At 58.5% G+C, this 13,087-nt stretch overlaps 1 protein-coding gene across 1 annotated transcript; it reads left to right on the top strand.

The window, feature by feature from the left end:
- Window positions 1-1,481: 1,481 nt before the first annotated feature.
- Window positions 1,482-11,385, top strand: LOC139675615 (prominin-1-A-like). The gene is made up of 24 exons (XM_071563522.1): window positions 1,482-1,645; window positions 2,858-2,913; window positions 3,146-3,351; window positions 3,792-3,912; window positions 4,070-4,133; window positions 4,511-4,600; window positions 4,860-5,050; window positions 5,140-5,214; window positions 5,516-5,582; window positions 5,836-5,995; window positions 6,269-6,421; window positions 6,908-7,031; window positions 7,189-7,280; window positions 7,396-7,480; window positions 7,601-7,744; window positions 8,001-8,072; window positions 8,277-8,366; window positions 8,493-8,546; window positions 8,900-8,980; window positions 9,302-9,370; window positions 9,467-9,556; window positions 9,818-9,930; window positions 10,830-10,847; window positions 11,230-11,385. Exons 1-24 carry the CDS (start codon window positions 1,516-1,518, stop codon window positions 11,279-11,281), a joined length of 2,397 nt encoding a protein of 798 aa, XP_071419623.1. The 5' UTR covers window positions 1,482-1,515; the 3' UTR covers window positions 11,282-11,385.
- Window positions 11,386-13,087: the final 1,702 nt, after the last annotated feature.

Here is a 13,087-nt window from a genome sequence, read left to right as displayed (position 1 = left end):
AGCTCTGGTCATGGAGGCTGTAGCAGGGTGGGCTGCCAGAGGGCTGTCGGAGGGCACAGCGTCAGACAGTATGGGGTGAATGCTGGATCTCTTGGGAGGGAGGGAGCATCACCTGGGCACGGGCAGAGAGCCTGGGCGCAGGTGGTTCTTCCAGGTGGGACAGGGTGCGGACCAGGGCCTCTGGGGCAGACGCAGGATGTCAGGGTGGGATGGGGCCCAGGAACAGGGTGGAGAAGGGGTGCCAAGGTGCGGCGCGACCGAACGGGGAGAGGCAGGTACCCCCTCCCGGCAGAGGCGGGGGCCGGGGCGGCCGCACGCTCTGGACAGACCCCGGGGGGCCGGGACGGAAGAGGCGGCTCCATCCAGCTCTGCTCGCCCCTCCCGGCGCCGCCTGCGCCGCCGGCTCGGTGCGGAGCTGTGCCGAGCTGTACCGAGCCGAGCATCTCCCTCCTCCGCCGCCCGCCGGGACGCGACCCCCGGGGCACCTGCCCCGCGCCCACTCGGTGCGTCCGCGGCACACCCAGGAGCGACCCCCGGTCCCTCTCCGTTCCTGTCCCCGGTTGGGGCTCCCGCAGCCCCGCCGGCGGAGCGGGGGTTGAGGACCACGGGGCGGGGGCAGGGTTAGAGTCACGCGTGGCCCCCGCGGCATGGGAAAGCTTCTCGGGAAGCGTGGATGGAGCTGGACAGGAGCCCAGCCTTGGAGGAAGAATCCCGCCTGGGGGCCCCTGAGACTATCCCCCGCTTAGGGGGACCGGTGCGTGTGTGGAAAACGCAGAGTTTGCCGCAGTGCCCCGTATGCGAAGGTTTTTAGATGCAAAACCTGGTTCTGTGGCTAGAGCTGGCTTGTGCCGAAACTGTGGTCGGCTCAGTGCACTCCATCCCGAAGGGATGCAGATGATGTGGGAATGGTGTGGGATGGATCACCCCGGGCCACTGAGGTCTGGGCTGGAGGAAACTAGCAAGGGCACGGGAACTCTGCGGAGGGCGAGGAGATGGGCTCTCTCCGGTGCCTGTGTCGGGACACGTCGACGGTGACCCTGACCCCGGTATGGAGAGGTGGCCCGAGGTGGCCGGGTGCCAAGAGCTACAGGGGGTAGGGTGGGGCGATCGCGGCATTGCCGCCTTTCCCGGCAAACACTTTGTCAGCAATCACCGTTGAAACTTAAACAAACCACAAAGCTGGGCGCTGGCACTGTGTGGCCGGGCCCTGCAGCAGCTGTGGGCGCACAGAGGTGCCAGAGGACAAGGTGAGTGCTCCGACCACGCTTCATGCCCCGCAGCCCCCCTGGTCCCTCATGGGCACCTCCTGCCTAGCTTCCCACCCCGCTGCTCCCAGGACTCCCCATCCCTACCCGGTGCTCTCCCACAGCTCGTTCCTTCCGGGCAGGAGCTGGCAGGTGGCTGATTTTTCCACTCTGTATTTCCTGGTCGGAGGCAGTGCAGGCTGGATGGTCCTGTGCCCTGAAGACATCGACAGCTTCTTTCTGTGCCCAGGTGTCCATCGGAGTTGCCGCGATGGAGCTGGGAAACATCACACAGCCCACGTATGGCCCTGGCCCTGAGGCTCCAGGGAGCAACACGCCGGGGCTGGTGGCAATGGCACACGGTTTCCTGCGGCTGGTGCAGCCCAATCCCCTGCCCATAGGTGGGTGCGCGGTGGCGGAGGGCTGGCGAGGAGACTGGGGGGACTGCTTGTAGCTGCATGGTCCTGGCTGAGCCTGTGCCCTCCTGCACTGTCCACCCAGCATTTAAACATTGGGGGACTTGGTAAGGAGGGGTATGTCTGGGGAATCAGAGTGGGATCCCTAAGGATTGCTATCTGTGACCTACCCATGTCCCATCACAACCGTGGGACTTTCTCGTCTGGGCCCCAGGACAGGCATTGGTGGTAGTGCCACCTTGTACACTCCTGCCCTATCCTTTCTCCAGGTACCTTAATCCTAGGCCCCAGCAAAAGTGCAGAGCAAACCTCACTCTGCCTACAGGGTCCTTGTCTGACTTGCAGCTCTCTGTGCTTGTTGGCCACCAAGAGCAGCATGTCCCAGAGCCCGTGCCCGCACAGCAGCACGGGCACACTGTGCTGTGGGCACTCCCTGCACACTGCCCTTCTTGCCAGCACTTGCTCGTGCTCCTCCACATGTGAGGGGACGGAGATGTGTCCCTAGCACAGCTCTGCCCTGAAGTGGCTTCAGGTCTGCACAGATGATACCAGGACCCTGCAGCTGCTTGATGCCGCTGGGGTGAGTGCTGCCCATTTCGAGGCAAATGCCCCTCTGACTGCTGGTATTTGTGCTTTATCCTTCACTGGACTCAGCCCTTGCTCACCATCAACTTTCAAGAAAAGGCGTGGCTGGCTAACACCTCAATGGCCTTGTGGCCTTGTTTGTGTCACACAGATACCAGAGTACAATCAATGGCACCCTGTGCCTTTATGGCTTGTAATGAGGCCATGGGCAGGGCAAGCTCTGGGGATGACAGAGACAGCATGTCAGGGAGACTTTGCCCCGGCACTCATCCCATGGTGACAGTACCCGTGGGCATTTGCTTGGGCTGGGCTGCAGGCAGACTGCCAGGGCAGTGTCTGCAATGCCCAGTGGAGTGAGAAGCCCCTTTGTTCTGTGGACCCCTGGAAGTCTGGGGGGTGGCAGCACTTTTCCTGGATTCAAAAATGCTGTGCAGCATGTTGGCTGGGAAGGGCAACTGGGAGGAACATGCCATGCACTCACAGCTGGTCTGGGCCACAGGGGGTCCCTGGGGCTGGGAGTCCCTCTCTGGGGTGAGCAGGGTGTGAGGCCCTCCTGGAGAGCCCCCCAGGGCCCAGCACCTGCTCACAGCCCTCTCTGCTTCTTTCCCCCAGAAATGTTTGATTTTGGGCAGTCCCAGAGCAAGTTCAACCGTGAGGATATCCAGGAGGTAAGCGGGCAGGTGGGGCAGGGAGCTGGCAGCCCCAGACCACCATGGATTGGGGGATGCTAGCAGGTGCTGCTCTGAGGATGAGCCCTGGATGCCAGGCAGCAGCAAGGGGAGATGTGCAGCCCCCCTGAGGGGACCCATTCTGCCCTGTGTGGGTCTGGACAGAACCCTCAGAGCTGAGGAGTCTTCAGGGACACCAGTGTTATGCTGCCTCTCATTTTTCTTATCCCAGCTGCTGCACTATGAGCTGGGTTTCCTGGTATGTGCGGCCATTGGAGTCCTCTTCATCATCTTCGTGCCGCTGGTGGGATGCTGCTTCTGCTGCTGCCGCTGCTGCGGGAACTGCGGGGGCCGCATGTACCAGAAGCAGGACCGGGGGATGGGCTGCCGGCGCTGGGCGTTCTGGACCTCCGTCCTGCTGGTCTCTGCTTTCCTCCTGTGAGTGCGCTGACCGGGAAGCTCCGGATGGGACCCAGGGGTGGGTGGAAGTGCCGGCCCTTGGAGGCCGTGCCAGGAAACTGCCATTGTTCACATAAGTAGATCCCGGCACGGTGGGACAAAGGAGAGGAAGCGACGGTGGTGGGAAGCTGCCCCCGGGGGGCTGCGCACTGCCAGGGCACAGACCCTTCCCGACAGCTTCACCACGGGGAACTGCCGGCGAACTGGGTACTGGACTCCCCTGGGCCTCAGTTTCCCGAGTCCTTCTTCTCTGGCCCCCCATGTGTGTGCAGGGCACTTGCTGGGACGCACTGGAAGCAGGGTTCGCTGGCGTGCTCCAGACCCTGCAGGCTGGGGTCGGTGTGGGTGGATTTGGAAGGTGGACTGAAGCATTGGGAAGGACCTTCCCACTTGCTGACCCTGCTGCCCTTCCGTTGTAGGGCTGGCGGTGTCTGTGCCTTCATCAGCAACAACCGCTTCTCCCAGGCTGTGAACAGCACCTTCCCCAACATGAACAACACCCTGGACAACATCCACATCTATCTGGCCTCCATTCCCCAGGCACGCTTGGTCCCCCCACCACAGCTGGGTTGCCTGATGAGGGACAAGGGGCCGGGGGGGAGAGCACCCTAAATAACCCCCTGGGGAAGAGCAACAATGGGGGTGGGGTGAGGGAAGGGTTCCCACCCTCACTCACACCACATCTTTGTCCCTACAGCAAGTTGATTTTATCATTGACAGCAGTGACATCCCACTGGCTCAAGCCAACAGCAGCCTCCAGGGTGAGGGTGTGGGGCAGGAGGGGCTGGGGGGGCCTCTGTCGTGAGCTGCTGCAAGGCTGGGGGTGCTTGGGCAGAAGAGTTGTTCTGTGGGTTTGCCTTGCTGACTCTGGGGCTCCCTGGGCTGGTTCTTATGGGTATGTCCAGAGAAAGTGAGTCTGGGGGTTCCTCTGGGCTCCAGCTCTGCTTCAGCCACTGCTTTTCCCCAGTCAGGCTCCTCTCTGGGAAGGGTGATGCAGGTGGTGGCAAGATGGGTGTGTCCCCTCTGCCCCCCACCTGGGGGGTGGATGAGGGCTGGGTGCTGGAGGCCATCAGTGTTTTTACCAGCTTCCCTGCAAGCAGGGGTCCTGTCAGTGACACCACCTCTCCCATGTCTGCAGGCATTGGGCCCAACCTGGGCAGCATGATCATCTTGCGCATCAGGAGCAGCACAGACGGGGCTCTGGGATCCCTCCAGAGCCTCTTGCAAGGTAGTGGCCCCACCTCTGGGAGGCTGACAGGGAACTCAGGAGATAGCAGGCTGAGAGCTGGGTTAGGTGCATGTTTGGATATGGTTCCCAGGGAGGGGGATCCATCTGGCCTTGTAGCTGTACCCTGGGGCAAGTGCTGAGACTTTGGGGGTGGCACTATGTTGCATTCTTTTATGGGTCCCTGAGGTTCAGCTGGGTGAGAACAAGTCCCTGGCACACTGGCAGGATGAGGCCCTGAGTCCCCATGCTCTCTCCCCAGGGATGGAGATGCTGGAGGCCACCTTCAACAACATTGCTGGTGGTTGCTCGGACCTCGAGGAGCTGCAGAGCTACTACAGCCAGCAACTGGCCAGCCTGCAGGACAGCCTCAACCAGACCCTGCATCGCTGTGGCCACCCCTGTGACAGCGTGTCCCTTGACAGCCTTGCCTTCACCACCAACTTCAGCACGGTGAGGAGGGGCAGGGTGCAGCCTGAGGGACCACTGCAACCCCTTCCCCAGCCCCCTGCAGCTGCCTCACCCCAGGCTCTTCCCCACAGATCCCCAGTGTGAAGCAGCAGCTGGAGGCACTGAGTGCTGTCTCTAGCTCCAGCATAGCGACTGATTTAGAGAAGGTAAGAGGTGCCCCTTAAGGACAGGCACAGGACTGGGTACTCCTGGCACTTCTAGGGCTGTGCTGATGGGGGATGGCTTGGGAAAAGCCCTGTTGGGAGTTCATTGCTGATACATGGAGGCAAGGGCTGGCTAGAGGTCTGCTTGCTGTCCCCACCACCCATGTGCACTGGTGGGGTGGACTGGGTGCTCTGGGGATCCTGGCTGTCTTGTGCCACTGGGTTCTGAGGACAAGGGGATGTGCTGCTCAACCCTGGATTACGAGCAGGGATGTGAGCTGTGTGCTGTGCTCCCCTGATGCAGGTTAATAACACAATACTGAACACAACCTCTGACAAGGTGCAAGAGCAGTCCCAGGATGTGGTGGCAAGTAAGCAGGGCTTTGTGCACAGTGTGCCAACTTCTCCCTCTCCCAGGGCTCCCTCCTCTCTTCTCAACCCACCTCTACCTGGGGACTTCCCCTGCTGCCAGCCTTCTTCCTGCAACTCTGGCTGTCCCCAGGTGCCATTGAGCTGATGGCTTTTTTAGCCATGATTGTCCCTTTCCCATCCTCTCCTGGTCCCCACTGCCCTGCAGGACCCAGGCAGCAGCTCACAGTGCCAACCTATCCCCATCCCCTGCAGAGGCACAGGACCAGCTGGGCCTCATCAGGCAGGAGATCAGAAGCTTGCAGGAACAGTTGCCATTCCTGGATGTGGAGGAGAAAGCTGGAGCCTTTGTGGGTAATGCCACATCGGTGCTGGAGAAGTACAGGGGGCCAATCATCACCTGGGATGGGATCAGGTAGGCAAGGGGCTACTGCATCCCCAGCTAAGATGTTCAGAGAGGGTCAGGCTCCTGATCCTCCAGGTGCTGGAGGTGAGGGCTTGCTGGGTGATGGGGCTGTGGGTACCAGGTAGTCAGAGCTGTACCTTGCAGCAGCCTGTGCCACTTTGCTGCTGGAGTTGCTGGGTCCCTGGGGCCTTTTCCTTCCCACAAAGGCAGCCAGTGGGCTGTTGGATGCTGCTTGGGGTTCCATGTCCTTCTGCCTGACTCCTGCCCTTTGTCTTACTCCAGGTGGATTGTGTGTACCCTCCTGTGCTGCACAGTGCTGCTGGTGGTCCTCTGCAATGTTTTTGGGCTGCTACTGGGTCCCCTGGGTCTGAAGGAAGGTGTGGTGCCCACACAGCGCAGCAACCTCTCCAATGCTGGTGGGAACTTCTTCATGGCGTGAGGCTCCTTTTGTTGTTGAGGATGTGTGTGAGAGCGATGGGTTGGGGGGGAAGGGCTGGTTTGGGAATACTCAAACTCCTAAATAATCATGTTACTGCAGCCCCATCATATTAATGGCCTGCCACATGGCAACTCTCCATGCAGTGGTAAATGCAAAGGTAAAACATGGTGCTGGTGAGAGGCATTTGAGAGGAGCCCCGTGCCAGCGGGGGCTGGCAGTGTGCGTGTGGTTCTGTGGCTCCGCAGGGGAGTACTTGCTTGCAAAGCTGTGGGAAGCTATTCTGGAATCCAGGCTCTAGGGTAGAGCCTGGTCATGCTCTGGGGACTGAGGGCAGAATGGAGACATGCTTGTAGAAATAATGGTATTCCTGGAATTGTGGGGGAAAGGGTTGTGCAGCCCCTGGGCTCCATGAGCTGGGGGCAATGCCAGATCAGCACTGGGGCATAAGGCCACAGGTGCTGATGGCATTTCTGTCCCGGCAGAGGGGTCGGTTTCAGCTTCATCTTCTCTTGGCTGCTGATGCTGCTGGTGATGCTCACCTTCTTGCTGGGGGGGAATGTCTACATGTTATTCTGCGAGTCCTGGGACAACCAGCAGCTCTTCCAGGTGAGTTCCCTGTGGGGAGACAGTCCTGCCTGGAGTCACTGCTGCCTTTCTAAGGGCTGTTGGTGGAGTAGAGGCAGCACTGGCCATTTGGGATGTCCTTCCGAGCTGTTCTGCCCTGCAGTGTGCCTGGTTTCTCCATCCCTTCCCTTGCTCTTAGCTCCTGGACACTCCTGGCCTGATCCATGGCTTCAACCTCTCAGAGCTGCTGGGCCAGGAGGGTGATGCTACAAACTTCTCAGAGATATACAGGTGGGTCCCAGCCCTGGCATTGTGTCTTTGGGGAGGGGTACAGCAGCTCAGGTGAGGACATGCTCTTGGGAGCCCTCACCTGCCCTGTTTTCAAGCCCATGCCCCCATTCTGCAGGCAGTGCCAGCAAGATGCTTCTCTGTGGAAAACTCTGCACTTGGACCAGAGTGTGCCTCTGGATGAGCTCTTGAACATCAGTGAGGTGAGCCTGGGGGTGCCAGATCTGGAAGGCAGGGATAGGGGCGCAGGAATGGGGGCACAGAGCTGAGGGGACAGTGAGGGGCCAGCACATGCCTCATCATGGCCCCCTTTGCGCTGGCAGTACACAGGAGAGATCTCCACAGCTTTCGAGGAGATGAACATCACCTTGAGCCCCATATCCCTGCTCAACCAGACCCAGAAAGACCTGTTGCTGCATGCCAGTCAGTCCGGGCAGCCCCCTGACTTCACCCTCACCCTGGAGCAGGTGAGCTGGGGGCAGCCTGGTGTTGGGATGGAGGTGTTCAAATGTGGGTTGAGGAAGTCCACTGCCACCTACCCTTTGCTGCTGTGGTAATCCTGCTGTAGGCTGCCAGGGAGTCCTCTGCCATCCATATCACCCTATTCAGCAACAAGGCACATCCTCCACCCAGAAGGCTCCACTCTGCCCCACGAGGATGGGGTACAGCTCCCCTCGTGAGCCCCATTCCCAATTCTCACAGCTTTGTTTCTGCCTTTTCCAGTTGGATGAGAACATAACCCAAGGAAGCCTCCTGGACCTGGCCACAGAGTTGGAGCAGCTGGCAAAAAAACCGGTGAGAGATCATGGCACTCCAGGGTCATGGCCAGCCTGTCCTCAAAGTCACTGGCTGTCGGGACTCCTCTGTCCCTGCCTGGGTGTCGAGGGAAGGTGATGCTCTTCACTCTTGTTCAGCTCTTTTCCCCAGTCTGGCCCATCAGCTGGCTGTGGTGGGGCTGAGACCTTGTACTGGGGGCACTGCTGACTGTATCTCCTCCAGGACATAGATGTGAAAAACGAGCTGGAAGGTAATGCTCTCAGACTGAGGGAGATGGACAAGGACATGCAGGCAGACTTCTCTGGACCACTGGTAAGCAATGCTGGAGGAGGTTCTAGGGGTGCTGTCTTGGGCTTCCCTAGAGCTTGGAGCCTGCTGGCAGGGTCTTGTCTGAGTTGTGGGGTCCACTTCTCTGACCCCCCCCGTCTTGGTCCCCAGCAAAGCCTGAAGAAGAACATCCACTTGGCGCAGAGCAGGGCTGCCCAGCTTGAGGTAAGCTGCACAAGACCTCCTGAGTGCACCCCAGTCCAAGGCACCCTGCAAAGCACCCTTGAGGTCCTGCACCAGAGATGGTGAGGCTAACCTGCAGTCTGGGGAGTTGGTGGCTGCTGTGGGACTCCCCAGGCATGTGCTGCAGGGGCTGCTCATGAGGCAGACAGAGGGGGCCCATGTCATGGACCCTGACAGGCACAGGCTCCCTCCACCTGATGTACTCAGGCACTACCAGTGTGTGACTGCTGGTAACACCACAGAGAGGCTGTGGCCCAGGGAGTGCTGCTGTGCAGGGTAGGGGAGATGCGGGGACTCCACTTCCATCACACTGCTGAGAGCACCTTTCACCCCAGGAACAGACAAGAGATGCACTGGACAAAGTCAACAAAACCCAGGAGTTCTTGGAGAGGGAGACACCTAACATCATCAAGAATGTAAGCTTGCCTTGCCCTGCTCCTGCGCCACACAGTGGGGATGTGATTGGACTGCCTCACCATGACCTCTCTCTGTGTAGGGATCCCACGCAATGTCTGGCTGCTTGTTCTGTCCTGTTGTCTTCCCTGGGGGTCTCCTGCACCCCTGGGTGCCCCTGCGCCTTATGGCACCCCTGGCAAGGGGCTGGGCTGGGGTGAAACATGCAGCCCCGTTGCTGCTGGGTTGAGGTGGTCTGAGAGCCCTCATCTTGACATGGAGGGGACACGGGGCATGCAGAGGGCTGGCAGTGCAACGTCTCCACTCTGTGCTTGTGTCCCCAGGAGACATGGGCCTTCCTGAAGCAGCTCTTCAATTTCTTTGAGACCTACATCTCATGGGCCAAGAGCAGGGTGAGCTGAGCCTTCCTTGGAGATGTGGAGGGAAGGGAAGATGGGCTGCAGGGTTTGGTGGATGCTGACATGTCCTGTCCCCATCCATGTCCCCAGCTGACAGAAGATGTGGCGCGTTGCAAGCCTGTAGCTCAGACCTTGGATAATGTGGAGGTCATTGGCTGTGACTACATCATGGACTCTCTGGTGAGTGGGGCAGTGGTGTGTGGAGTGAAATGTGTGTGGCAGTGAGGTCCCCTTGTCTTCATCATGCACAAGATGAGGAGTGAAAGGAAGGATGAGGGATGCACAGAAAGCAGGACACAGCTTCTTCCCAGCAGATTGCTGTGGCTACGAGCAAAGACCAAGCTGTGAGATGGAGTGGGTGGTCATTGGTGAACTCTTGCGAGCAAAGGATGTTCTCTCAGTTGCTGTCTGGCCCTAATGCCTCTCCTCCTAATCCCCCAGAATGCCTTCTGGTTCAGCCTGGGCTGGTGCACATTGTTCCTGCTGCCCAGCATCATCCTGGCCATCAGACTCGCCAAGTTTTACCGCCGCATGGACATTGCCGATGTGTACAGGTGAGGAGCAGTCCCCGTATGCACTGCCAACTGTCCCTTCATGTGCCCCATGGTAGCTTGTGGAGCTGATCCTAAAGTAACATGGGCTGACTTGGGATCCTCAGCCTTTGAGGATGGAGATATTCTGAACTTTGTCTTTGGGCAAAGATACATCCAGTTTCCCTTGGAGGAAGGAGCTGGCATGACTGCAGCCCCAGCTTGACTCGGGGATCCACCACCTGCCTTGCTCTGTTGTCCACCATTTTTGTGCTGGAACCCCCCAAACAGGAGCACAGCTTGATGCTGTTGTACTGTGTGTGAGGTGTCTTTGCCACAAGGGTGCAGTGCTTGCTCACACACCTGTGGCCGTTGGTGTCCCAGGGCTGCCGCCCAGTCCTGTGGGACTCTCTGACCAGCAGCTCCACTACCAGCACAGCCACTGACACCTGAGGGGAGCAAGTGGCTTCCAGGTAGATTTCCAACTCCTGAGGGTGACTTCTTGGCCCTGCAGTGCAGCCAGTGTGCTTAGGGCTCCCCAGCTCTGCCCCCCACCTGCCACCCCACTTTGCTGGCTGGAGGCACAGGTTCAGCCACTCAGGAACTTGGGATAACTGAAATTTTGGGATGGGGGAGCTGTGTGCTGCTGAGCCGGTGAGTGTGGGGCCCTGCTCTCCCTGCCTAGGGAAGAGGCAGTGAGGCTCTGGGGGCAGCAATGTTCAGGGGGGCCTGAACGTTCAGGGGGGCACAGAGCCTGTGTTGTGTGTTCAGATCAGGCAGCCAGGATGGAGGGGACCACAACACCCCAAGTCCCCATGTTTTCCTTCTGTGACCTGGGGGAGACCTCATGCCATCAAGAGATGCTGGGTTGTCCCAAGTGTCTCGTCTCACTGACACTGTCTTCTCTTTTTTCTCCCCTCCAGGAATGAAGAATTTGAGATGTAAGCTATTTACACTGCCAGGTCCCTGTGTGGGATGTGGGGCAGATCCTGTGGTGTGAAGGGGGACAGGACACATAGAGATATGGATGAGGTGGGGAACAGAGTGAGTGCAGGCCAAGGAAGGTGCTGGTACTGGGGATGGCTTTGGAGGTGGGATCTTTGCAGTGCAGACAGTTCTGGGGTTCCCTCATCATCTCACACTCCTAAGTTTGGAGGTGCTGCTGCTTCCAGCCTCCCAGGCTGGTGGGTTTGGGGAGGCTATCCCTGTAGCCTCTTTCCTGTGAGGCTGGGTGATAGGAGTAGGATGATGTTTGGCCATCCCTGGGCTGTCCCTTGATCCCTTCCGTGGCTGAGGATGATGTAAGTGACCTTGGTTTTCCAGGCCACCTGCGTTCAACAACTACAAAATCCCCAGACCATCCACAAGGCATTAGCACCTGTCAATAACAGATGGAGGAGGAAATGGAAAGGCCTCCTTTACTTGAAAAAATTTGACTATTTGTTTTTACAGGGAGCTTTCTTCTTTCCAAGTCTGTGATTTTTGGTGTCAATAAATGGGATGTTTGTGTGCACTGCAGGATGAGGCTGCACTCCTCAGGTCTGTCTGTGATGGAAGGACACAGGAGTAGGGATAGGGAGAGCTCCCCACTGCTGGCACAAGCTGGGGCTGTGCTTAGGACCAGACAGCTGTTTCTGACGTTCCCAAGCATGCTCTACACCCACAGCAACCCTGTGGGTTGATACAGGACCACTGCTCAGCATCACCTGGGCTGGGTGATGGTCTCACCAGGCAGCCCTTTCCACTTGTGGGACTGGGTGGGTGTCAGGTCCTTTCATGGGAAAAGTCACACCAAGAGCCTCCTGTCCATGAGGTGCCACCCCAAGCTGTCCCCAACACAGGTGCACTTAACTCTACCCTCTGGCAACTCTGGTATTTGTCATCTGTGGGTTCCCAGTTAATTTATGGGGTACCTGCAGCCCACATCTCCCTCCCTCTGTTAGATACAGCGGCATGGCAACTTCCTGTGTCCACTCCTGCATGGTGAGAGCTGCATGTACAGATAAGCCAAGAGTGACTTGGTCTGCAGCTCTGGGGCAAGTGCAGGTGTTACTTTGTGCTGCTCTTTGGTGTAAGCACAGGGACCATCTCAAAAGGCCTGTCAGGCACAGGGGATATATGTAAGCAGCTTGACTCACTTCCTTTGTTGCAAAGTCCAAGTCTTTCTGGAGCAGAGCAAGAGGGCCAGGCCAGCCAGCTCACCCTCCACTATGTGCAGCTGCTTCACTGCGTTTTCCATTTGTTTTCACATCTCCTAATCACTGGTTTTTCCTCTGGGTGTTATCTGAAGCTGCACCAGCCTTAACTCCTGCTATCTCCCCCCAGCACCCGTCTGACCACAGAGAGAGCCTTGTGCTTGACTAATACTCAGCTGAATCTTTTTCTTTGGAGTGGCTTGGTCCCAGCTCCCCCTAGGGATGCCGGCCCTTCCTGGTCCTTGGGGATTTCCAGCATTTCTTGGAAAGCATTCAGCTCAGTTTTGTCTCTTGCTCTCCCCTATCCTGAACACTCAGCCTCCCAAATTCTGACTGCTTCCTGCCTGTCTAGGGCCCACATGTGAAGGTCTCTTTCCCCAGGTCTCAGAGTGTCCCCACCATAAAACATTCCCCACTTCCTCTTCCTTTGCTGTGCCTCAGGGACATCAACCCACACAGGATGGCTGATGGCTTCAGTTTCCTCTTGCTGGCTTTGCAGGCATTGCTCCTTCCCTGCTCTGTCTTTTCTTCTCTGCAGCGCTAGTGCTGGAAGGCAGAGAGCTTGACCCTCATTCACTGTGTCACTGTGACCGACTGCATCCAAACCCAGCCCTGGCAATGAAGATCTCCCCAGATTACTGCACAGCCTTTGTCCAGGTGTGGGGCTTGCTCTCAGCAGCTTCCCACTCAGTGCTGTCCCAGGGCAGCATCCCAGTCCCTGGAGCCATGGCTCTGAGAGAGGTCTGGGTCCATCTGTCATCCTCCTGAGCAGCGCTGGGAGGTGGGTGAGAGCCATGTCAGGCAGAGCCAGCAGCTGCTTAGAGAGGAGGAAGGGACAGCCTATAGCAGCCACTGCCAGCTCTCCTTTCAGGCCAGGCCCACTTGCTCCTGTGAGCAGCAGCTGCCAGAACCAAGGTGGCTCCCTTGTGTGGGAGGGAAACGGGCGGCACCTCACAGCCACAGCACCTCCACCCTGCATAAGGAAG

Source organism: Pithys albifrons, chromosome 9 (genome assembly GCF_047495875.1).
Source record: "Pithys albifrons albifrons isolate INPA30051 chromosome 9, PitAlb_v1, whole genome shotgun sequence".
NCBI classification, from domain to species: domain Eukaryota; kingdom Metazoa; phylum Chordata; class Aves; order Passeriformes; family Thamnophilidae; genus Pithys; species Pithys albifrons.
The sequence above is the reverse complement of the archived record's forward strand: the minus strand, read 5'-3'. Positions and strand labels throughout refer to the sequence as shown.

What these genes read in the sequence shown, in the direction of transcription:
- LOC139675615 (XM_071563522.1), top strand. Translation starts at nt 1,516, where the DNA reads ATGGAGCTGGGAAACATCACACAGCCCACGTATGGCCCTGGCCCTGAG. An exon ending in TCACCCTCACCCTGGAGCAG is followed by an intron (nt 7,745 to 8,000) that starts GTGAGCTGGGGG and finishes TGCCTTTTCCAG; the next exon opens with TTGGATGAGAACATAACCCA. An exon ending in AGCAGCTGGCAAAAAAACCG is followed by an intron (nt 8,073 to 8,276) that starts GTGAGAGATCAT and finishes TATCTCCTCCAG; the next exon opens with GACATAGATGTGAAAAACGA.